The sequence below is a fragment of the Neopelma chrysocephalum genome, unplaced genomic scaffold, assembly GCF_003984885.1.
Source record: "Neopelma chrysocephalum unplaced genomic scaffold, ASM398488v2 Primary Assembly neopelma1_119, whole genome shotgun sequence".
NCBI classification, from domain to species: Eukaryota; Metazoa; Chordata; class Aves; order Passeriformes; family Pipridae; genus Neopelma; species Neopelma chrysocephalum.
Genome location: NW_020897781.1, coordinates 6,316,094 through 6,341,666, shown reverse-complemented (window position 1 = coordinate 6,341,666; position 25,573 = coordinate 6,316,094). Strand labels below are relative to the sequence as shown.

At 43.6% G+C, this 25,573-nt stretch overlaps 1 protein-coding gene across 1 annotated transcript in view; it reads right to left on the bottom strand.

The window, feature by feature from the left end:
• Positions 1-23,469, bottom strand: part of BCAS1 (breast carcinoma amplified sequence 1) — a 35,468-nt gene extending 11,999 nt beyond the window's left edge. Inside the window, exons 1-8 of the mRNA XM_027697584.1 lie at positions 23,397-23,469; positions 22,179-22,735; positions 16,681-16,836; positions 16,125-16,169; positions 13,518-13,652; positions 10,193-10,228; positions 9,687-9,890; positions 3,636-3,803 (exon numbers count right to left, since the gene is read on the bottom strand). Coding sequence (XP_027553385.1) covers positions 3,636-3,803; positions 9,687-9,890; positions 10,193-10,228; positions 13,518-13,652; positions 16,125-16,169; positions 16,681-16,836; positions 22,179-22,735; positions 23,397-23,469 — 1,374 coding nt within the window. The remainder of the gene's footprint in view (positions 1-3,635; positions 3,804-9,686; positions 9,891-10,192; positions 10,229-13,517; positions 13,653-16,124; positions 16,170-16,680; positions 16,837-22,178; positions 22,736-23,396) is intronic.
• Positions 23,470-25,573: the final 2,104 nt, after the last annotated feature.

Below are 25,573 nucleotides of genomic sequence, written 5' to 3'. Positions count from 1 at the left end.
CTTAGGATTGCTGCTGCCCAGAGCTTCCCAAAAACCCCTCCCTGCTTTCTGTGGCAATAAGGGGTGGATCAGCATGTCTTTAAATGGAGGAAGGTGGGGACAGCCAACACACTTGCTACATTTTCATGAATAATGAAGAAAATTTAAGTTGTGACAGCGTAAAATAGTTATTCTTCATTCCAAATGCTATTTATTGCCTAAAAGTTTATTTACATGGGGAAGTAGGCCAGCACAGACACAGCAGACAATGTGGAAACAGTATTTAGTTATTCCAGAAAGATAAACTCTCCTTGGGAACATCCATACTCAACACTATCTTAGACCATCTGTGCTGCCAATAAACTTCCTGGCTGAGGACAAAGCTACAGCCTCAGTTTACAGTTGGCAATTATCTCATTCTTATTAAAAATGCCATTTTACGCCCTTCTTATCTCCACAAAACATCTCAAACCAGCCATTTTGAAAGGATTTCTCTTATTTAGCTTTGCACCTGTTTATATCCTATGCAGGAACTTCCAGGGCTCGCATCATCTGACGTGTCCTAAGGGGCTCTCAGACCTGCTCAACCTCCACAAGGGGACCTGGGGTGGTTAATTCAGGTGTAACATCTCCATCAGGACACCTGCACTGGATCTGATATATCCCACCCTGGAAATAACACAATAACTGTTTGGTTTTTGATTAATGAGTCTGGAATGACTTTCAGCTGGATTTCAAATCCACATAGGTGGATTACTTCGATAAAAGAGCAGTGCTATTTCTTCATCTCCTATTGAATTCCAGGGATTTAGACTAACACATTATCTTGCTATAATTTCCCAATATCTTTTACAGTATTAGTTAACCCCTTCCTATTTTAATCACAGCAGTGGCTTTTGTGACCTTTGCAAGTGCAAATAATTCAGCACAAATAAGAAAGGACATCTGCACTGAGCAAGTCAGCAGGCAGTCTTTGGGATACACACTGCCTTTTCCAAGGGAAATTCCTCCTGGTTCTCCCAAAGGCTTCTCCTTGTGTCGACAGCAGCAATTACAGTGCTGTGGATCTAAATGTCTCCTTGCTATCTCCCTGTGCTTGTGCTTTCTGAGGAGAATAATGTCAAAACTGGGGCATCTGGAGAGTAACTAACTTGCCTGTTGGAGGTTCACAATAGACTGCAATAGAATTAATCTTAATTTCTAGGTCCAAGTCTTGAATCCTAAAATGCTAAACTACCTTTCCTTGGGCAGCTGTTGGTGACCTGTGTAATATGAAACTGTGGATGTTGTGAGAATACCTTGGGATCTTCCTCTGCAGGCAGAAGAGAAACCCAGTAAAGAATCATATTCATATAAAATTAAAAGTCAACCTCTTGGGAGAGAGATTATTGCTCTAATAACCTCCCACTAGCCCAGGTTGCTCCAAGCCCCGTCCAGCCTGGCCTTGGACACTTCCAGGGATGGGGCAGCCACAGCTTCTCTGGGCAACCTGTGCCAGGGCCTCACCACCCTCACAGGGAAGAATTTCTCCCTCCACTTTATGGCTGTTCCTGTAGGGCAGCCAGACCTCTGGAGAAAACTACAGTAGAAACCTTTTCTGAGTGGAAATTACACCTTCCAGTGAATGCTCTGCCAGTGCAGCTCTGCTGAGCAAAAAGCCCTATTAGACACCTCCACAGAGTTCATCTCAGCTCTCCACAGCACTGGAGCTTCCCTGACTTTTCCTTGTGAGAAAAATCAAGCCTCTGTTGGAATTTCAGACTTTTCACCCATTTGCAGCACTCAAAAAAGTTCAAAAGCTTTACAGAAGGTACTTGTTTAGCAGTGGCTTAAAATCCTTGTGTCTGCCTTCAGAATCAGAAATACTGATTGAGCAGTTGGCACAAAGCTGTTGGGCAGCTGATTCTGCACAAAAGCGTGGAAGTGATCCAGTAATCCCAAAGTTATTCAGAGGAAATGGCCCAGGAAACTTCAGGGACAATACAGATATTAAAATAATCCTCGATCCGTTTGGAAATCGATGACCAAAAGTAGAGCAGATGAACACTGAGGGTTCCAAAAAGCTGCAAAGCCACTTACACCATTAACACAATTCTGTTTCCCCTGTGGGTAGATGTTTGTCTAGTACTGGTTCTGTTTTCTAGGCCGAAATCTGGATTAAATCCCTGCTCTGATTAGAGCAGTGATACATCTTACTGCTTTTAACACAGCGTTGTTTTCTTCCATGGTGACTAAGATGGGTGTGAAATAGCTTTATTTTTTTAATGGGTGCTACTTTTTCGGTAGAGTGACATGATCTGAAGTCATGATCCCCACAGTTGTTAGTGTTTGAAATGCATTGCTCCCAATTCCCCTTCTGCATGCCCAGCTTGTGCCACTGACAGGCACCACAGGATAATCAGGATATGCAGGATAACCACAAGGCTCCTTGGATTTAGGAATAAGGTGGAGATTTTTCTAAACTGACTGAAATCTTACGTGGAATTAAAAGCAGGTTGGGTGCACAATTGCTGGCTGATATTAAGAATTTTTTGCTTGGATCCTCAAATACATAAGAGTGGCCCTGTAGTAAAGCACCACCAGAGAACAAAACCTAAATGAACCCATCACAGATTGGGCTGAGCCCAGCAAACAGCTGAGAATAAAAGAATTGCTAATCTTTTGAAAATAAAAAATAAATCAAGATTTGGGTTGTGATGTGCACTCCTACAGTCTGAGTCACGAATTTTAACCTGTGACACTGTGACTGTTCACAGGTATGTACCAGGCATTCACCTGTGGGCAGACACCTGGGCTGGCCATCACATCAGCTTAAAAGAAACTACATTTTCCACATTTTAATGTTTAAGCTACTCTGATATCCACACCACGTAGCTGCCTGAAAATAAACCAGCATTGACTAAAAATGGAAATCTTCCATATGCATTTGTAAACCTTGCCAAAATAGATCAATTGCCATATAAATCCTCAAGGTCTGCTACGATTTTAATCAGAGACATGTTATTCCCAGACTTGGATTCTTTTCTTTCTTGGCCACTTTTCTGGACTCTTTTAAGAAATATTGTCTGGCTGTTTGTACACAAATCCATCGGGATAATTTCACACCTACAGCCACAACACAATACCAGCCACTTGATCACCCCAGTGGTTTCCTTCTTCCCTCTGGTCTTCTGGGAAAAAGGATTAGATGCTACTTGATGCCTTCCATTTTTCCACCTAACAGACCTTTGCAGCAGCAACTGCATCCTTTCACATGCCAGTTTAGCTAACCTACATAAGCTGCCAAAAAAAAAGCTTGAGCTACTGAAAATACAACTCCCTGAAGCAAGTGCAGGACTCGACAAAACGCAGGGACGTTGGACGGACGGGAGACGGGTTTGGAGATGGGATCCTCCCGGAGCATCATCCCGGGGGAAGCGGCTTGTGGAGCTGAGGCTCATTCAGTGGCTCAACCCCTGGAGCTCCCTGGGCCACCTGGGGGAGGGAAAGGGCCACCGGAGCCCCCGGACAGGCGGGGAAGGGACCGCGGAAGGTTCCGGGAGGAGCCGCGAGAGGGAGATGCAGGACGGGGAATTGCGGGGAGGGGGGTCACGCTCCGCCCGCCCAGACGCAGGATTTCCCAAGAATCACCCCCATCCCGGCGGCGCTTCGCTTACCAGCTTGAAAAACTTCCTCAGGTTCGCCTTGGGCGTTTTGCTTTCGGCTCCTCTGGGTTTCACCTCTGAGCCCTCTGGGCTCTTGCTCTCGTCCCTGTCCGGAGCCACCGCTTCGAGAGACACCTCTGTTTTCTCATTGCTCACGGCCTCCGCTTCCTCCGATGCGTTCTGGGGTTGGGAAACGTGAAAAAAGGGGAAAAAAACATTCCCACTTAATCAGTGAGGATTTGCTTGGGGTTTTTAAAGAGGTTACAAAGTGCTGCAGCACTGCAGGAACAAATGTGGCATGAAAGCATCCTTTGCTTAACTGATCTCTACGTGTTGTTTCAGGAATTTGATTCATCCCAAATAAAAAAAGTGTTAAAATCTCACCAACTTATATAATTGAAGAAATGGCCTTTCTTGTGTTGCAGTACCAGTTCTCAAACGCAAGAATCTACATTTGATTGCAATTTTAAAAGAAAATTTAAATGAAATGACATACAGCAACATGTATCCTGAGAAGATGACACTCAGGTAAAACCAGTAAATGTGAGAAAGATCATACCCAGGAGTTTGCACACAAAAGCAGAAATAGGATTAAATAAAACACATTGTGGACATTATTAATTGTTAAAACTGTACAGCATTGTTCCTAGTGAAATACAGGAGTGCAACATCCCAGCCCCAGCATTCTCAAGCTGGTCACATCTGCATCCCCAGTTCCTCTTCCCAGTTGCACAGATATAAATGATTTTTGTACATTTCTTGATTGATTCTGCTGGAGGCTTTAGGAATGTTTAAATCCTGATTTAGAACACCTTTTATTTTCTTTAACTTAGACACCAATGCACCTATGCACTTACTTCAATTTGGTATTATTATATCAAAGTTGTTGTGGAAGTTATGGTTTATCTTGTTTGAGATCTTAGGCTGGCTATTAAAAATGGTATGAATTATCTCCAGAAACTATTCCTGTGAACCCATCTCCCTCTGTGAGGCTGAATTAACTAACTCTGAAGATTTTCTCTCACAATTTTGTGATCTCAAAGATATCTGTGGAAGCCTGGTCCAACCTTCCTGCTGAAAGCTGCTGAGGAACTGCTTGTGTTGAGCTTGTGGTGCCTCCAAGGCTGGAGATTCCACAACTTCTGTGCAATCACATCAGGGTATTTCAGACATGCTGGGCCAAGAGGAAACTCCAGACACATCACAAAGTCCTCTTCTCAAATAAAGCTGAGGTGGCAAATGAAGACTCATGACAAAACCCCTTCCAGCAAAGGTTTTCTGACATAATTAAGAAGAATTTTTAATTTTTGTTCCTGTTCCCCCTAAGAAATCTGAAGAAAAATTTCCATTTGTGCGTTCAAGAAAATCACCAAGGTGTTTCTGGCAGAACTGAGAGTGAAATAGGAAGAGCCTGACAAAGCTGAAGTCAATAAACTTTGAATGATGTTACATTAGCTGTTCTCTAGAGCAACAGGCTCAGCTTCTCCACTTCACTTAAGAGAAAAAAAAAGTTATATCAAATTTTGTGACCAGTTTTAGGAAGAACCCCCAATTTATATAGAATAATAATTTGCAAACAGCCTGGCTCATATCAGCTTTGATGCATAAATGTTCTCATAAAAGTTCTCTCCTTACACCTATAAGCCATGCAGCTGAGGTTGCTGCATTCATGGGTCCAAATTCTGCCTCCAGTTTCCTTAAACACAAATTTTAATAAATCCAGCCTAAGTCAGCAGCTATTGCAGTTATGCACCGTGGGGACAGAAGGGCTGTTGGGTTATTTTATTTTTCTTTTTTAAAGGCACTCTGCCAAATTTAGAAAACATTTCAAGATACATTTGTTTGAAGTAAGATGAGCTCCATCCTTTCTTCTTCCTGTTACAGAGCAGCTTTTGCTTTCTTTTTCAAAAATAATATTTTAACTTATCTTATCTGTGTTTTATAAGAGTATTTTACTGTGTTATTTTTCACTGTTTTGAAAGCATTTTTTATTCCCTTAAATGACACTGTCCCTAATTTTCTTTCAGTAATAAGCTTTTTAAATCACTTGTGGTGGAAAGTTTGTGTCTACTCTGAGACATCTTCTGGTTCTTACAAACCCTCCTGTTGTTTTGGGGAACTATTACTACACCATTTTCTTATCTGGGTTCCTGAGCACACAAATTGTTGCCTTATGAGAGTGTAACTTTTTTTGTGACCTGGATAACTTGGATTGGAGTTTTCCTTTGGCTGGCTGCATCTTTCCTCCAAACTGAGATAAACACTGCACCCTGCTTTGATCTCGTGCTGCAGCCTGAGCTGGCACTCCCCACTGCATTTCATTAGACACGAGGAGCACTTCTGCTTTCCCTGGGTCATACCTTCCTTAGGAAGCAGCTTTTCTTTTATCTTAACAATATATACAAGATGACCTTTTGTTCAAGAAATTTCCACTTAAAAGGGCAGTCGGGCTTGAGATCTGCTCCAGACCCACAGGCAGGGAGCAGGGAGGGTTGGAGAGACTTTCACCCACCTTCCTGCCCTCCCTGGCCAAGGCAAAGCCAACAGAGGTTGCTGCAGTCAAGGCAGCTCAGCTTTAGCCCTCACCCTGGGCTTGGACCTCCCCCCAAAGCCCCTGAGACCTGCAACCACTGCCTGAAGGTGCCACCGAGCAGGTCCTGGGCTGTGACAGCTCAGACTGTGAACCACTGACACCACACGGGTCTGGACAGCCCAGGAGTGGGGGCTGACCCCCAAATCCCTCCCTTGGGGAGGTCAAGGTCCCTCCCTGCTCTGAGGGTGGCAGCTGTGCCAGCAGTCAGGCTGTGAACCAGCCCCCAAACCTTATTGCCCCCCTCACTCCCTCAGCCATGGGGGAATTCTCTTCCAAGTGCCTTCATCCATTTACTCAGCAAAACCCAGCCAGGATCTCCTTCTCTTCCCCGTGGTAGGTGGTGTGTATTCCAGCATGGGAGCAGGTAAAGGGCTGAAGGAACTTGGTAAGCCCTGGGTAATTTTAACATTTGCCTCACACACTTCCCTCTTTTTGCTTTCCTATGAAGGAACACAATTGCAGGCTCAGCAATAAAGGTGAGATTGGACATGGAACTGTTGGAGCAAGTCCAGAGGAGGCCATGAAGTTGTTGAGGGGACTGGAAGTGTTCAGAGCCAGGTTGGATGGGGTTTGGAGCAACCTGGTCTAGTGGCAGGTGTCCCTGCCCATGGCAGGGGGTGGAACTGGGTTGTCTTTAAGGTCCCTTCCAACCCAAACCCTTCTGTGACTCTTCTCCTTCACCCAAGAGCAAACCAGTTTGCTGTTTGTATATCAGCACAGAAATACCCCTCAGTAAAAAGAGCATAATTTTTCTGCAGTTGTTTGACAGCAGAGTTGCAACAGCTTAAAAGTCTAATTTTTTAAGAAAATCTATCTGCTTTCAAAGATAGTTCACAGAGCAATCCAAATAATGCTGCCTTGATCACCTTCCACGATTTACTGGTCTGCTTTGATCAGACAAATACGAAGCATCCTGTTCCTCTGCCCTGGTGAAAGACCTACAAGGCCTTGAAGGCAGCTTTCCAACACAAGTATTGGAAATCATTAACTGTAGTTTTCTATCAGTATTCCTTATTAGAAAAGAAATGCTGCCATGGCAAACATTTGAGTAACAGCTATGAAAACTCCTGTGCAGACCCATCAGGAAATGGGGCAAATACAAAGTGGTTCCCAGCTGAGAAGCTGAAAAAGGAATTTTTCCTTTTCCCTTTCCATATTTATTCATCTGCAGTCAGAGCAGCAGCATCAACTGCAACGTGTTGACAGGCACTTCATTGGCTTCACTTTGAAGTGAAAGCTCATCAGAAGATGGATATTTAAGAGATTGCCTGGAAAGGGAGAAGCTGGATCTCAGTCCTGGATCTTTTGAGTGTTGTGGTTGCTGTTGGTTGGTTCAAAAGGAAAACTACTCCTGACTCTGAATTATACACCTATTGGAACAGCTGCCAGCTTCATTTCTCTGTCCCAGCAAGGGGACAGTGCACTGAGTGTGCCAGAAAGATAAAATCACTGCAGGAAAACATCCCACGGATTCTTCAAACCAAGCTGACTTTGAGCCGAATCTGTAATCTAAGGACTTTATTTTTTTGGTACCTCTACTGTCATTATTTTTAGCTTCAAACTGACTGGGTCACCAAGGGCTTTCATCAAAGGAAATGTTATTCTCTGTCAAGAAATCTCAGTAAGGAAACATGAGCCTTTTACAGGTGAGGATTCAGTGCTCAAAGAGGCAGATTTTTTTTTTAATTCTTAGGACCAAATGCAGTTCTCTATCACAGAAATTCGCTCCAGAAAACTTGCAAAAACTTTAGCCTCAGCATGATTCCAGACCCAAGAAGTTCTAAGTAAGCAAAACCAGGCTCATTTTTCAGAGTTCAGGTTTCACACACTATTGTAATTCAGTGCATTTGTGTAAGTGCTTTAACCAGCCCTTAGTATTTTTGGCAGCAACAAAAATCTGCTTGTAGAGGATTCTCTGCAAAACTTTCTGTTCCATAAGCAGCTGATGATGGTGCAGGATAAAAAAAATGCAGCCTTATCAACCAAGAGGAGTGAAAGGATTTTGGGACAAGGTTTGTACCCCTGAGATGTTTGAGATCCCTGGACTTCACGTGAGGATTGTTACAAGGTTAAAGCAGCACAGAGCAGGGACCAAGAGCTAATTTAGCTCTAATATGGGATATGAAGAGCTGGTGTTCACTGTGGGCAGTAAAACATCAATAACTGCTTTAGTTTGGGTTAATATTTCAAAATAAGGTTTAGAAATCTTACCAAAACCTTATCAGACTATTTTTTTTAAACCTTCACCATCAATTTCTCCCCCAAAGGAGTGATTTTCACTAGTTTTCTGCAAGAAAATCTTCCTTTCTTACATGTTTTTTCTTTTTTAAAAGACTGTGTTACTTCATTATGAAATTGCTGGATTCAGACCAAATTTATAACTCTGTTTTACACTGAAACTACACAAAACAGTCTGCCAGAAGGCCTCTTTTTTTCCCTTATTTCATCCTGATGTTCAACATACATCCTGCTTCCCAGCTCTGTTTTCAAATAAGCCAGACTACTCAGAGTAGGAGGTTTTTGTAGCAATACCTACATAAAAAACCCTCCCTCTCCCTCTTCTTCCCAACTTCCTTCTCATTCCAAGTACCTGATTCACCCAGTTCCCCAGGAAATTAAATCCCAAGTAGCAAATGTTTCAAGCTTGGATTGTTTTCATGCATATTTACTATTTACTAAACACCTTCATGTTTTTTACATAAATAACATATCCAAAATGTATCTCCAGCTCAAGCTAAAGAAGCTGGAAGGCCACTCAGCAGCATCTGGGTGTTTGGAAGCAGTTAATTTTTGGGATTTGGACTTGAACAGAAGCCCAGAAAAGCAGTTATTCAACATACAGTGATTCAGTAGAGTTTAATACAGCCCTTCTTTTGACTGAAATGAGGAAAGAATAAACTTTCAGCTTATAAGCCATGAGGATCATGGAAACAGGAACTGTGTTTTCAGAGTTAGTCCTAATTTTAGTTAAAATCATTATTTAACCTGAGGAATAATGTGTCTTCCCAAGCAACTAAATGCCCAGACTTAAAGACTGATCTGCTCTGTCATGGAACGTTTTCTACTGAGTAAGAATAGGCCCACCAGATTCCAGGTTTTTAGACATCTGGAACTAAAGCAAACAGTTCCAAAAGATGGGGTATCATAGAGAGATGGGGTCTTATAGTTCTATTTCTATTAATTATATAATTTGTTAAAGAATGCTGTGATCTCTGTGGGATTTTTAACAGAAGCATTGAATTGACAGAGAAAAACATTCCTTATTCCACATAAATAAAAAAATTACAAGATTCAACAAACTGGATCCCTCCTGGGTTTGTGTGTTTTGACAAAAGCAGGAGACAAAGACACAGGGGTGTATTTGTTCGTGCACACAAAGTTCAGCACATGGGAGCTGCTCTCCTGGGCAGGTTTGACTGCTCTGCTGTCACAGTGCTTGGAGAGGGAGCAGCTCCACAATCCAGACATACCTTTTTCCAGAAGAGCTTGCTCAGGGGCATGGGGGTGGCTGATGGTTTCTCCTTCATCCCCTCCCTGGGGGCTTCACTGGCTGCTCCCTGAGGGGCGGCTGCAGCCTCGGGGGCCTTCGGGTTCTGCTTGGCTGGTGGCGGCTCTTGGGAGGGAGGGACAGTTTTGTCTGGTTTTACAGAGGTAACAGGCTGCTGCTCAGGGCTCTGGAAGGAACATGGACACGCAGGTTATTGTGGAGAACAAAACACCCAGAGCATTTTCAGGCATCACCTGGTACAGGTGAGCACCACTGCAGGGGTGACACGGGCAGCAAGGTGCATCTCTGCCCTTCCAAATGAAGCAACATCTTGAAGAGAGGAAGCAAGTGGCACAGGAACCCACCCTTCACAGAGATGAGTAACTGATAAAGGAATTAAAACACTGTCTTGGAGGCTAAAGATGACAATGAGAATAATTCCCCTTTGCCCACATTATTCACACAGATAACTCCAGCCGTCCTACTCACTTTGGTGTTGGTTGTCTGTTGGGTCTCTTTTGCAGCCTGAAGGGAAACAAAACACAAAGACAAGTCTGTCTGAGGCAATGTCACAGTGCTCAAATTGTCTGTGGGACAAATTATTTTATTTTTAGTGAACGTTTGTGAAAGTCCTGGCTCCTGCAGCCATGGAAACTGAGCCCAGGCTGAGGAGAGGCTTCCAGAGCACTGCCAGGTCCCATCCTTCTACCTGCACTGCTTTGTGCTCATGTTGCTGTGCTTGCAGTCCTCCACCTGTTCTTTAAAAATAGCTGTATTTATATCTGCATTACCATATTCCATATATTCCCCTTCTGTCCAGATAACACATTATGTAGGGTTTGAAGATATTAGCAGAGGTTTTTCTGCACTGGGTCTGCGTGTGCAATTTTCAGTGCACATTTACACACCAGAGCTGGGTGTTTCCTATGGGGATGTGCTCACACTGCCTTCAAAGTGGGGAACTTCACTTTCTGGGATATAAAACACAGGCAAATGACAGCCTGGAAAGCAAGGGCACAGAACAGCCACAGCTTTGTAGGAGCAGGAGTTGCAGTTCCACAAAGAGAAGCTCTGCAGGTGCTGGAGGTTGGTTTAACCCATCCTCTCACACTTTTGGGCATTGGGTAGGATTTACTCTTTTCATATAATCATAGAGTGGTCTAGGTTGGAAGGGACATTAAAGATCGTCTCATTCCACTCCCCTGCCATGGGCAGGGACACCTTCCACTAGCCCAGGTTGCTCCAAGCTCTGTCCAAACTGGCCTTGGACAATTCCAGGGATGGGGCAGCCACAGCTTCTCTGGGCAACCTGTGCCAGGGCCTCCCCACCCTCACAGAGAACAATTTCTTCCTGATGCCCAATTTAAACCCACTCTCTGTCACTATGAAGCCATTCCCCCTTGTCCTGTCCCTATGTGCTCTTGTAAAAAGTCTCTCCATCTTCCTCGTAGTCTCCCTTTTGTAATAACCTCCTCCTCAGATCTGTGTCTCCTGGTTTCCTCAAAACACACAAATCCAGGAGGAAATTCCTCCTTGGGCAGTGATACACCACTGTCTCAGCCCTCACACCCAGCAGAGCTCACACTGAAGAATTACCTGAGCTGTCCATAAAACATCAACCAGCCATAAACTGAGCCCAGCAGCCCTGGGCTTTGGGGACTTCTTGAGACAGCAGGTGAGAGTTATTTTGCAGGAGCCAGGATCTTTTTTGGGATCAGCTCTAATGAACAGGATCCAGAGCAAGTAGGAAGAACAAGCACAATGCCATGGACTGGCTTCAGCACTAGTGCTCAAAGTAAGTGATCAACCCTTCTCTTCCAAGGAAAAACCCCACAAAACAACACAGTTACACTGCAAAACTGGCATGAAATGCAAGGCAAATACACGGGGATGGGAATGAAAGGGCAGACAGGGACCCAGTTTGGAATGCCACCCAAACTCAGTCTGAGGTCAAATGGACAAGCTGCACTGTGTTAGGGGTTTATATCAGGATGTGCATTACTGTTTGAAAACAACATTCAGGAGTTGCTTTAAGTTAGTATTCACATAACAGGAGACTGAAAAACAATGTTTCTGTCAAGCTAATAGTCAACTTAATCTTAATTAATGTACAGAGCTGTTTATTTTGGAAGACTTGCAGAGAAAACTTTCAGAGGAGACATTGAAGTGCTCAAAACTAAATATGAATAAATAGATTAAAATTATCATTTCAGATAAAGGAATTTGTTGCCTGGTGATCTAGTTCACACATCATGGTAAGGCATTTCAGAGGAAAAGATACAAACTATGGGTTTTTTTTACTAGAATTGGTAGCTTGAAGGCCTGCCTGTCACATCACTGCTCCAATCTGAATTGCCACTTTCAATCAGCCTCACAAGCAAACTGTTGGCACCATTTTAATCCATCCCCTTTACTCTTAATACACCATAAATGCTCTCTCAGCTATTGCTTCTTTAGTTTGTATGTGGAAAGGAAAGTGTGAAAATAAATTTGGAAACAAGAAAAAGCTGTTTTAAAAGTAATGACATTTTATAAGACAGCTTTTATTGGCGTAAAAATTTAGTGTTATTGCTTTCCTTAAAGATAACTGCTCTCATTCCATAGCATAACTTTTTAAAGTTCCATTAAATATTCCAATGAAAGCCAAGCATCTCTCCCTACAATTCACTGCAAGATTTTTGCATTGTTGTAGAAGGGTCTTAAAAAATGCCAGACAGGTGTGGTTTTTACCAGGAAGCCCTAACTCATTATGAATGACTAATTAGTATTTTCATTGCATTAAATACCAAAACTATTAGCTATCAACACAATATATATGAGATCTTAACTTTAGGCTGTTGGCAAGAATTGCAGACTTAAAACCATTGGGAATATTATTGTTCCTTCAGCAACATGCAGATGACTTATCTCAAAAATGTGACATGGAAAGAACATTTCTGTGTTGAAAATGTGTTAAAGAACTCCCTTTGACTTGTGCCCTTGACTATAAAGCCCCCTACTCACCAGAAATTCCATGTGGGTGTCTTGAGTGAGCATTAAATATTAATTACTTGCCTCCCCCAGTGAAAGGGTCTCTGCTCCTGCATTCTTTGGGCTAAAAAGCTACAATTCTCTGCTTCCCTGCCATGGAGCACCATGGCAGATTATCTTCAGAGACTGCAGAAATCCCCAAATACAGAGCTTGAGACCAAAAGCTTTCAGTGATTTTTGGTCCTCTGAAACAACCCTTTGATTGAATGTGCATTTTAAACACTTTAAACTACCCTTCAAAACCAATTTTTTTTTCCTTCAAACTAAACCTGGACTTCAATCGACAATTACTTTTCTTGTTTTCAGCAAGAAATACCTATTTCTGAAGGAAATTCCACGTTCCAACCTTCTCTGTGCCATATCAGATGGCCCAGTTTACCAGTTTTAGCCATGTGATGGTGCCTGTTAATGATCATAAAGCCTGAAGTGTAGCTGGACTGAGCTCTGCAGTTGCAGGCTCTGTTCACATTTACATAATTCATTGTTTGTCAGCACCTTCGATTTTGTTTGTAGTGGCCAGGGAGGTTTAGTCAGGGTTAGTAACTGGGAATCACAGAGCAGGGAAGGTGAGAGGAGTTCTTTCAGAACCCTGAGCTCACAGATGGCCCAACGAGAGAAGGATGGTTTTCATCACACCCGGCCCAGGAAGGCTCACACAGCACTCCCAGAGCACTGCACATCTGGCCAGATGCTGCTTGGAGTCACCAATTAAACAACTTCTCTCTCTGACAGGAGCCATCTGTTGCTGCTCAGGGCTCTGCTCCTGCTCGAGGTTCATACCGACCTTGTGCCTAAAGAGTTTACTAAATGTGCTGTGTCCCAGCTTGGGACTCTCTGCCTTCTTTTTCTTGGCTCCTTTGGTTGGGGATTCTGCCTTCGGAGAGGGCTGCCCACCATGGCCCTTCTCTGCTCTTGAGCCCTTTGTACAACACCAGTGGCAGTTGAGCACTTATTGCAAAGTTATTTGGTTCATGAAAGACATTCAAACACTCACACACGTAGCATTAAAGGTAAACATCTCCTTTTTGCCCTGGACAACAAATCATGGGTTTGTTTTTTTTTTTTCTTCTGAGTGGTTACTCAGCTCTCCTTAGACTTTCTTTCATATGAGGAGTGAAATAAAAGCTAAGACAACCCACTTGATTCCAAATTAAATCACAATTTTCTCTCTAAAATCTCCATTAAATTGAAACCTAAATCCCACAAAGACTGAGACTTCGATTGTTGACCCAAGGTAACTAGCTTGTCCCTTTGCAAGCTTCATTCTTTTTTAATTTACATTTCAGAGACAAAAAAAAAAAATAAATAAAAAGCTTCCAACCAGCAAAAAACTTGAAAATGAGTTGACAAAACTTTCCAGGAACTATGGAAGCACAAAGAGACCCAAACCCCAAAGAAACAGTCAACCTATGATGTTTACAATGTGAATCATAGAATATCCTGAGCTGGAAGGGACCCACAAGGATTATCAGAGCCCAACTCCTGGCCCTGCACAGGACACCCCAACAATCCCAGCTATGTGCTTCTTGGGGTTGTCCTGTGCAGGGACAAATATTGGGGTTGTTTAACTAACAGGGTGGGAGGAAAGGTCCAGAGTACAGAATGTGACACACACGAGCACATGAAGCCGAGATCCTGGTCCCAGGGTTGTGTCCTGCAGTGCAGTCACCAGTTCTGCCAATGCTTTGTGCTGGGAAGCAGCTGTGCCCAGTCACATGGAAACTGGTCTTTTTTTCCTGCAGTATCCTGCAAAATTCTCATAATTCCCAAATGCAGAGTGAGATGGGAACAACTCAGGGTCTGCCACAGAAGGCTCAGGTCGGTGGTCTGGGGCAGATCTCAGAACACCCTCTTGGTTTGTTTGAACCTGCAAAGGATCAGCTCCTCCAAGGAAGTGACTCTGCTCCAACTCCCGTGTTTACACAGATGAAGGGACAGTCATTAAGGGTGTGCCCAGGCTGCTGGAGGCACACATGGCTTCACCCAGCTGATTAGAGCCACGGATACCCCTGGTGGCAGCACATTGCTGCAAAAAGCAAAAAGTTCTTCCCCCAGAGGGTGGTGGGGCACTGAACAGGCTCCCCAGGGCAGTGCTCAGAGCCCCAAGGCTGCCAGAGCTCAAGGAACATTTGGACAACGCTCTCAGGGACAGGGTGGGATTGTTGGGGTGTCTGTGCAGGGCCAGGAGTTGGACTGGATGATCCTTGTGAGACCCAACTCAGGATATTCTGTGATTCTGTGACTCAAAAGCACAGCAGCCACCTGAGAGCCCCATGGCACTTGGGAGAGGCTCAGACTGCTCCGAGGGGAAAACACATCTTTACCTTTAAGACCCAGTTATTTCTCAGGGGAAAAAAAACCCCGACATTATTTCCTATCAGCTGAAAAATCTGCAGCTTTTCTACATGAAAACTGACAAATTAACCTTTTAAACTTATTTCCCCTTTAATAAAGCGAAAATGTCCTATCAGGAAAATCATGAAGATAAAGGAATTCCTAGTAAAAGAGAACTCCCACTTAACCTCTGCATAATGAGTTTGCATATCCTGCTAGTCATCTGGGCTTGTTTACCCTCCCAGTGTGATAACAAACCAAACCCAAACAGCATATTTGTTTCCAAATTACAGCAGCCCAGCACCAGGAGTCACCTGTTGCAGCAGCACATGACAAAGCCAGGTATGTCAACGGGACTGAGCAACCGGATTTTTCACAGCTGGTGAAAAAGCTGCAGGTCCCACTGAGCCAGTGCAGTCTGAGAACTGCATTTTCTGCATGTCTGGGACGACCTTAGCCCTGGTTGATGATTTTTGGAGTTATTTCAGAGTTATTGAGCTACAGTTGAGGAGTGATGTGTATCTCCCACGTCCTCACGAAGCTTTCTGCAAAAGCTGAGTGTTTCAGTACCAGGCTTTATCAAAAATGGAATGGGACAAAAGGATAAAAAAATAGGAGAGAAAACAAAAATGTTGTTGCTCAGTGACTTTGGCTACTTAATATCTATATGTAAAACATTCCTTTTTTTAGGGTTCTATTCTTTGTGTCTTATCATAGTGCAAGAAAAACTTCTGCTCTATGGGCAAATGGAATTTTTCTGTGGAATCCAGATGTTTTCACTGCAGGGACCTGAAGTTTTAGATCAAGGACAAGTCAGAGCAACAACAAGAGCATTAACAAGTCATCATCAAGCTTGCAGAAAATGCAACAGTTCAGATTTTGATTGTAACAGATGATATGAATAACTGCACTGTTTATTCTGACCTTCCTTTTAAATTTATTTCGGGGAAAAATATTTTTAATTGCTTCAAATGACATCAATTGCTGAAAAAGCAACACAACAAAGAGGAAATAGCTGTGTCAAAAACTCTAGTGACTGAACAAGGAATCTGCCTACCTTGTCTTCAGAATCACTTTTGGCTTCAGCTTTGTTTGGGGAGACCTTAAAAGTATTTGAGAAAAAACAGTCACTCCACTCAGTCTTTCAAAAGATCTAAAAGATCATATGTTTGAAATCAGCAGGTTTTTCTAGCACAAAGGTGAAAGCATAAATTTTCCCACATGAGGGGGAAGCAATACCTGTAAACATTTCTTGACAACAACTTAAAGTCAATGGCAAAAATCAAAAATGCCTGGACCAAATATTTACTATTCAAGCTTACACATCAATTAATAAAAATGAACTTGGAGATGTTACAAAATAAATTTCTTCATGCAAAAGATGTTTAAGACAGGTAAATATTTCCAGGTCTACAAGCATCTCTGCAGAAATAAAGGTTTCCAGAGCAGGTGCCCATCATTTGATCACAACTGCACTGTCCTCACACACCTCTCACTTCATCCCTCCCCAGTGCCCGTGACAGTAAACACATACACTCAGCTCATGTTCACATGGGATTTTTTTAGGAGCAGTTTAAAGCTTAAAGAGATGGAAAGGAGAGGTAAAGTCTCACCAGTGTTTTGAGGAAGCTCATGACGGAGTTGTCTCCTGCAGCAGCTGCCTGGGGGCTGTCCTGCTTTACCTCTGTCTTCTCAGCTTGAGCAGCACTGGCACTGGTGACACCTGCAGAGTCCTCCCGTAGGTCCTTTTGGTTGCAGTCATCTATCTCCTAAAAAAAAAAAAAGAGGGCAGAGATTCCCCAGTCCTGGCTTGCCTGATTTCCCAGTGGAATGCAAAAGTAACTTTTGTGACTTGCATTCTGTTGCTCAGAGAGTCACAACCCTAATTCCAAACATACTTCCCCAGCCTACATATTCAGAACAATCAAGCATTTATAAATCTCTTTCCCCTCTTTTCTAATATATTCAGCATTGGATCTTGGTTGGGGGAACATTGTTCTCAGCTACCAAGTACAACAAACACAAATCAAGTCACACACAGCATCCTAAACACCACTCTTCTCTTTTCAAGGCTGAGCTTGTGAAGAATGGGAATAAAAGCTGAGATTTTGGCCTTTGACAGCTCAGTGTCTGATTGTACCATACAAAGATTGCTTCTGATACTCTATTCTGCCATTCCAGGAATAATTATTATCTAGCAAACACAAACATGACACAGATTAAAAGAAGGAAAAAGGCAACAACCCAAAGCGATTCTACTGAGCCAGATGGAGCTGCCTCCAATCTTCATGGAGTTAGAGTTCCCAGAGCCCAAAAAGAGTTTTCCAGTGCTCAAGCACTCATGAGTATGCAATATTAAGTTACTCAGTTTCTGTTTAGACACCTAAACAAGGGTCATGGCTATTTTTTGGCACCCTTTCACTTTCAGTTTTCTGCTATTCTGGCCAACTTTGCCTTGAGCCTGCACAGGTAAATTCAACACAAGTGCTGTCACAAGAGAGCAGCTTGAGACAAGTCCTCATGGCCCATTCAGCACCTCCTTTTTTAAATATTTACTAGTACTACACCTGGCTAGTGATGTCTGAGTGTTACCAATAATCCTCCTTCCTTCCATCAGTCTATCTACACTGTAAGTGCAGGGTTGATCTGCCCATTTATGAAGTAAATTGTGCCTGGCACGATGGTGGCCTTGACTTTGGTGAGGATTTAAAACTGAGCAGAGCACCCTGGCAGTTCCATAACTCTTCAGCAGAAGTTACCATCCCCAACTATTTAGTTTGCAGTACCCAAGTATCCATTGGGTCACTAAGAAAGAATCTGGTCACTGGGAAAGAACAAATAGAGAAGCAGTTGTAGGAAACCAGGTGCCCTGATTACTCCACAGGAAAAATCAGGACAAGAAATACTGATGAGCCTGTCTGGGTGTCTCCAGTAAACAGCATCTTCCTGGAGGTCTAAGGGACATCAAGGTTTTTATCCCTACCCTACCCATTACAGTTCAGTGCTTTTTTTTGGTGTGAAAAGTTAAAAAAAAAACAAAAATTGTTCTCTGGAATTTTTCCCTCTGCTAGGCAATTAAAAATCTCACAGTATTTGCATGACTTTTGCATAGGACATAGCTTTCTCCAGGTCACTAGTGGAAGGAGTTGACTAAAGATGCATAAATGGTTTAAAACTTCAGAGGGATAAACTGACAGGGATGGGCTGAGCCTGGAGTGGTCAGTCTCCACACAGCATTTAGGGAGTTAAATACACAAGGCTTCAAATGCAAGAACAGATTTCTGTTTCATTCTCCACCCACCATTTTCCAAGTTTACCCAGGAAGAATCACAGCACAGTGGTTGAGTGCCTCAAATATTCAGAAGTTTCTGACAAGGGCCTAACACACCACTTTGTCCAGCTGCCAGTTCCAGGCCAGAGCAGCTCCAGGAACAATCTGTCCCGTGCAGAACATGCGTGGCCAGGGCAGCCCCACAGCCAGGGATGGCATCTAAAGAGCTCCTATGACAAATACTGGCTCCCTTTCAGATGTTAAAGGGCCAACAGAGCCGTGAGGCAGGAGATCAGAGGAGCAGGAGGCACAAGATATGCTGCTAAACAAAACCAGCTTCACAGCTGAAGGACTTGATGCCACCAAGCTCTTTACTACTTGATGCTATCAAGAATAATAAACAATATAGATTTTTTTTTTTATTACAGCACAAGCCCAAGCCCTGATGCTGGGCTGCACTTTAGGAGGAAGGGAACTTTGCTGCACTCAGCTGTTTCCAGCAGCAGATACCAGCTGGGGCAGCTCCAGAGGTGCCAGGTACCACCTCTGGCAGCATTGGCTATCCCAGGAAATCTCTCTGGAAAGCCACTGCAGAGTTTGAAGCACAGCACTGTCCAAAAATCCCTGAACTCCAACTTCAGAGCACGAGTGTGCCCCATAACCCACCACTGCACGAGTATCCTCACTCCAGGATTCTCAGTCCAAGGCTGCCCTTAATTACTAAGATACAACTGAAATACAGGCTTTGACAAATGCTGTGATCCATCTTGTGCTCCCATGGGAATACTGCTGCAGGAAGGAGCACAGACTCGGGCCATCAGCATATAAATCAGGGAGAGATAATGCACAGTCCTGCACTATCACGTTTTCAGAGCTACAAAATCACCACAAAAGCCTCTGCAGCAGCTCCCTGTGCAAAGCCCTGGGGGCAAATAATGAGAGAAAGTCTAGAAATAACAGAAGGTCAGTATTAGGAGTTAACAGATCCTATGTAAATGTTCAATTCATTTCTCTGAGGAGCCAAATTTAGGGGTAATAAACACCTTAAATACTTATACTGTAGTTTCAGTTCAGTCATCAGAAAAAAAACATATCAAAAGAATGTATTCCTGCCAGCACTTTTGTTTGCATGAATCATGGCTCAGTGAAACATTTCAGGCATATAATTTATCTTTTCTTTGGCTTACATAGTAAATGCTTCATGAATTCATGAATTCTGTCCTTGTTTTAATTATGCTGTGTTCTGAATGTAGTTTTGTAGACCACAAAAATAAAGAGTGGTTCACCAAACACAGAATGTTTGTGCAGCTCTTAAGCTACAACTGTGGAGCCTCTCTCTTACTTACCAGCAATGCTGTTTGTTTTGTGTTGGCACTCAATTCAGGGAAACTTTGCTTTGCTTTTAGCTTTTACAGATACTACAAGTCATAATTCGCAAAAAAAAAAAAAAAAAAGAAAAAAAAAGGAGAAAAGGAACTGTTGGCAGCAATATATGGATTTTTAATGTGACTATTTGGTAACAGTTTGTAGTTACTACAGTAACAGTAATTAAATTAGACTTGGTCATTCTCCCATCCTACACGAGAACCAGAAAGTTTAGGGGGAACAGAAGGCAACTGTGCTGCAAGGCAGAGCCACAGCCTTTGTTTTAGAAATGGACTTAAATTTGGCAACATATTGGAGTGTTTAGTTGAGATATTTTTCCCAGAAAAGGTCCTTAACTCCTCTCTGCCCCCGACATATTTTCCTTTTCATGTTGGAAGAATTAAATACAAAATTATAGTCCAGAAATTCAAGGGTAAGGCTAAAATTTCACTCACCTGTGATGCAGTTCTGCCACTTACACTGAGTGACTTGAACCCTGATTTTGTGAGTGCTCAAGGCTTTTCATGGTGCAGATTTAGGTACACACACAAGGGATCCTGAAACACTCAGACACCAAACATCACCTACAGCTGAGGAGTGCCTGGGGTGTCCAGAGTATTCCCATTAGTGAGATCCAGGATGTGAATGGGTAAAAGACAACTTGAAGACAACTCCAAATCAGTAAGAATTAGTAAGAAATACAGGCAGTGTTGATGTAACAAAGCTTGATCTGAATGAAAAGTGCTTCCAGGAGCTGTTAGAACTGGTAGAATAAAATTTACATTATCTTGTCCTGTCCCCTGATGGCTGCTCATACAGCACTGGTTTACTCTGGCTTTCAACATGACTGTTTGCTCCCACCAAGTGTTTAACTCTGACTTCTGGTTAAAACTCCTCCAGATTGTTATTCCATTAGAGTTTCACACTGTGTTACTTCATCAGCAGCAATTGTGACCTTTCACACCCCACAGTGTAAAAGCAGTGTCACTGCAATGACAGCAAGACAGGAAATATGAATTTTGGTTGTAAAAGTAACAATTCCTGCAAGCCACAAGGAAAACTTATTGTGTGTGTTAGTCAAAAAAAATCTTCAGGAATTTACAGTGTTGAAAGGCTTCCTTCTCATAGGCTACACACAGAAGTGCCAGTGTGCACTGAACAGATTATTCATTCTGAACTATCCCCCCTGTTCTGTTTAGGTAGTGAATGACTTTATATTCTGCTTGGTGGAGACTATGGATTCTTTAAAAAATGCACCTGTAGCCATCTGAAACACTAGTGATGGGGCCACTTTGGAAGGCCAGTGGTCATGAATGCAAAGGTTTTGTCTTACAAATGAAGCTTCAGAAAAATATTAAAAATTGTAAGTTCATACAAGAAATGTGATCTTCAAATTTGAGAAGGTCCAAGATAGAGAAGACAAGGTAGAGGATCAAAGAGACTTTTGGGGACAACCTGCAATGTTGTCAGTGCAAGCAGTGAGCACCTGGTGAACTATGTTCAGCACCACTGAGAGCATTAGTGATCACACAGCAGTCTTGCTTGTGAGCCTGAACTAGGCCAATAAAACCAGTTGTTATGAAACTCCAGTCCATCACATTGGACAGGATTTGAATTAGAACAATAATTAGTGTATTCCACCTCTCCAGCAGAACTAGTAAGAGTTATGCCATTTATCCCCATCCAGGGAACGGACTTATTCAAAAGTTAATTACCTGAAAATTAATTCTACAGTATCTTTGCTGATATCAGACTTTGCAGGAAGTGTAAAATCTAAACTCATACTCGTTTTCAGCTCCTTTGACTAATGTGCTCTCACAGTTAGTTTCTTATATCACATTCTCATTCTGTAAAATCAATTCTAATGGACCAGATTTCCTTGACTAAAAAAAAAAAACACAACAGCCAGGAGTAAAAAAATTGCTGCTGCATAATATTGCTTATTTTAATATGTAAGATATGCAACAAGCAGCTATAGCTCAAGAAATGGGACTATTTTAAGAATGGCACAAAACACGACAAACAACTTCTTTAAAACCATCCAAGGCCAAACTCCAAGCTCCTAAAGCATTGAGTTTTTTGCTTTCAGGTATTCTTGCTTTCACTGGCAGCTGGCTGCTGTTCATCCTGGTTTTGGAGCATGGACACAGATAGTTCACAGAGTACCTGGGGTCGGACGGGACACACAAGGATCATCGAGTCCAACTCTTAAGGACACAACAATCCTGGCCAAACCTTTCAGAGAATTAGAAATTAATTTAAATTCGAGGTCAGTGCCAGCATTTAGCCATGAGACACATGCCAGAGCTTCACCACTTCATCACAGGTTCCTCTCCCACACCTCTCTCCAGCCACCCCTGCGGGGCATCACCCGTGGTAACACATTCACTCACAGCCATCACAGCATGGAACTGTCCTACTCCATTAATATTCCCAATATTCATTAGTGAATGGATATTCTACAGCAGCACTTGCCTTCCCCTGTGGGACACCATTGGATGTGCTCTGTAATCCCACGGCCGTGATGCTCCCGTCGGGAATGTCCAACGCCTGCCGCTCCTCCTGGGAATCACCTCGTGCTTTACTCCTTTCCTTTCCCTTCTCCAGTTTGAAGATCCTGTCAAAGAAGGTCACTGGTTTTGGCTTCGAGGTGGCCACATCCTCTCCCTCAGGTGACACTCCAAGCTCAATGTCCTGCAGCGGTGCCCGGCTCAGGTTTTTATCGGAGCCTTCCTCTGGCACAGCTGCCCCGGGAACCTCTGCTCCCTCACTCGGGGCTTTGTTCCCGCCGGGGGACACGGGGCTGACATCAAGTTTCGCCGATCCAAGTGATGAATCCGTCGCTGGATCTTCAGTACGCCCTGGTACAGCCCACGAGAAGGCGAGCACAGAGCGGGGTTTCGCAGCTGGCCCGGCTCTCCTGGCAGCGCTCCCGAGGCTCTGCCCGCCCGCCTCGGCAGCGGGGCCCTGCTCCATTGTCTTCGGGGAAGAAACGGCCACATTATCCCGGGCAACACTCGCCTTTGCATCCACTACAAACAGAAGGATAGAACGGGAATTATCCGGCACAGCCAAGGAGTTGTGCTGGATGTACAATTAATCACGGCGCTTTTAATGAATTGGGTCTGAAATGCGGGGCCTCGGGGAGGAGCACACGGGGGGCAGCTCACCTGGGACCCTGTGCCTTCCCGTGCTAAACACGAGCTTCTGCTCATCCATCACACCTGCCCGGCTGATTTTCTTTCCTGCCACTCCTCATTCAAGTCAGTGCAAATTATACCTCCTCCACACCCCCCTCTCAGCTGCCAAAGTCAGATAACAACCCACATTTTTACTGCTTAGCCCAGTGGACCTCACAGTAAAATTACATTAAAATTAGCAATATGCAAAAAAAACCCCAACAAAACTCAGTAAAACTTGAGACAGTCAATATATTACACTTTCCTCAGCCAAAGCTAAAGAGGAAAAAAGAATGGAAACCACAAGGACTGATCCTGTTTCCTGGCTGGCCAAACTCCCCAGGGGGCTTTGCAGTCATGACTTATTTCATTCATTTTTCCAGCACTGTTCCTTGCCTTGCTGCCTACTCTTCACAGTGCAGTTTCTACTTGCACTTCTCAATAGCCTGTAGGTTATTTTAAGCCTGATTTAAATACTTATAAATCACATCCGAGCCATGCTTCTTATCCTTACGTTTCTGACTCTTTTTACCCACGAAGAGTGTGGATGAATCACATTTCCCCTCACGAAAATTCTCACAAATCATTCCCCCTTGTGTACACACAGGGACATCACACTTTAGATATGAAATATCTTTCACCTTAAAAGTATATTTTATAATACAGGGGCACTTTCATAATACAGCTGAGGTGAAAATCCCTAGGACCAGATTTGCACAGGAGGAGATGGCTCCTGCTTTATAGAAGACAAAAGAAGCAAGAGAAAAAAAGAAAAATAATCTTTCTTGTATCTGTTTTGTGGCTGGCAGACTGAATCACAGATGATGTGGTGTGAAACCCCAGTACACAAGAGGAGGCTTGTCAAGAGGTAAACCTTGCACAGCTCCCCCTCAGCTTCAGCTCCAGCTCCTCTTCCCTCCTTTGACTAGAATATAGATCTGACTTCCCTGTCAATCATCAGCACAGATTTCAGGGATGAATTTAGATCTACTTAATTATAACTGTGAAAACCTGACAGCCTCAAAGTGACTTGCTAAATTAGAATGTGAAAATTGTCAGTTTCAATGAAAAATTGAAATTATTTCAAATTATAATTGTAATAGTCTAGTCAATATTATGCCTTTCACATTTTACTTTAGGAGAAATAAAATCCCAGATACCAACAAAACCTGACTGAAACACCTGTCTTCCACACACAGCACAGACCTTCAGTGTTCAGCTGCATTTGTTAAAGTCTTTTTTTAAGATCAGGCAAGCAGCATGTTTTTAGATCACAGCTTTCAAAGCCACCTCTTAGCTTTTCACACCAGAAGTACCTCTCCTCCAAGGATTTTGTATAACACCACCCAAGCACCAGCAGGTACTGCACAGTGGGTCTGTGTGTGATACTCTCCCCCTGTGGCAGTGCCAGAGACCCTGGATACACTCCTGGTCACATCCATGGGCAAATCCAGGAGAACAAAACTCCAACACCCAGCCCTTCCCCATGGCCTTAACTTGGTGACCTGCTGGAGAGTCCTGCTTCACACTTGTTGGTCCTGACTAGCAGGGGGTAAGAGCTTCCATAAACCCAAGAACCATGGAATGGTTTGGAAGGGACCTTAGAGATCATCTCATTCCACCCCCTGCCATGGGCAGGGACACCTTCCACTAGCCCAGGTTGTTCCAAGCCCCGTCCAACCTGGCCTTGGACACTTCCAGGGATGGGGCAGCCACAGCTTCTCTGGGCAACCTGTGCCAGGGCCTCCCCACCCTCACAGGGAACAATTTCTTCCTAATATCCAACCTAACCCTACTCTCTCAGTTTGAAGCCATTCCCCCCTGTCCTGTCAGTCCACGCCCTTGGAAATAGTCTCTCTCCATCTTTCCTGGAGCTCCTTCAAGCACTGGAAGGTCACAATTAGGTCACCCCAAAGCTTCTCCTCTCCAGGTCGATCAATCCCAATTCTCTCAGCCTTTCCTCCCAGCAGAGCTGCTCCATCCCTCTGATCATCTTGGTGCCTCCTCTGGACTCATTCCAACAGCTCCATGTCCTTTCTGTGCTGGGACCCCAGAGCTGGAGGCAGCTCTGCAGGAGGGGTGTGGCCAGAGTGTGACAGCATAAACCTCAAGGAACTTGACCAAAATACCTGCCAGCAGTGGAGGCAACAGCTGACAGAGTCAGGGCTGTGGTGTCAGGAGTCACAGCTGCCACCAGCACCTCACAGCTGCTGGGACCTGGCTCCTACTCCTCTACTTCCAACATTTTTTAACGTGCCATTTGCCTTCTCATTGTGTTTGAGGCCAAGGCAGAGTGGCCACAGTGCCTCAGCACAACCTGTTCTGGCCAGGGAGAGAGATTTTCTCTTTCTGTGCACACTGAGAAAAGTTTCTTTCCCTGGATTCTCTCTGCTATTATTCATGTGAGAAAATAACTTCCATTGGCAGGAATCCTTGGCCAGCAATATTCTTCTGCAATATTTCATGAGCACCTATTTCAATGTACTGACATGCAAAGCAAAGGTACAAATTAGCAGCTACTCAACCACCTATTCAGCTACTCAGCTGGGGCCACTAAGGATCAGTTATATATTCCTAAGCCTCCTGTAGTAATGTATGGAAAAGAACTGAAGCACTAACTCTTAATTATAGTTGGAAACTTGGGAAGGAAGCAAAAAGCAAATCCTTTCCCAGCTAAAGAAAGGAGAAACA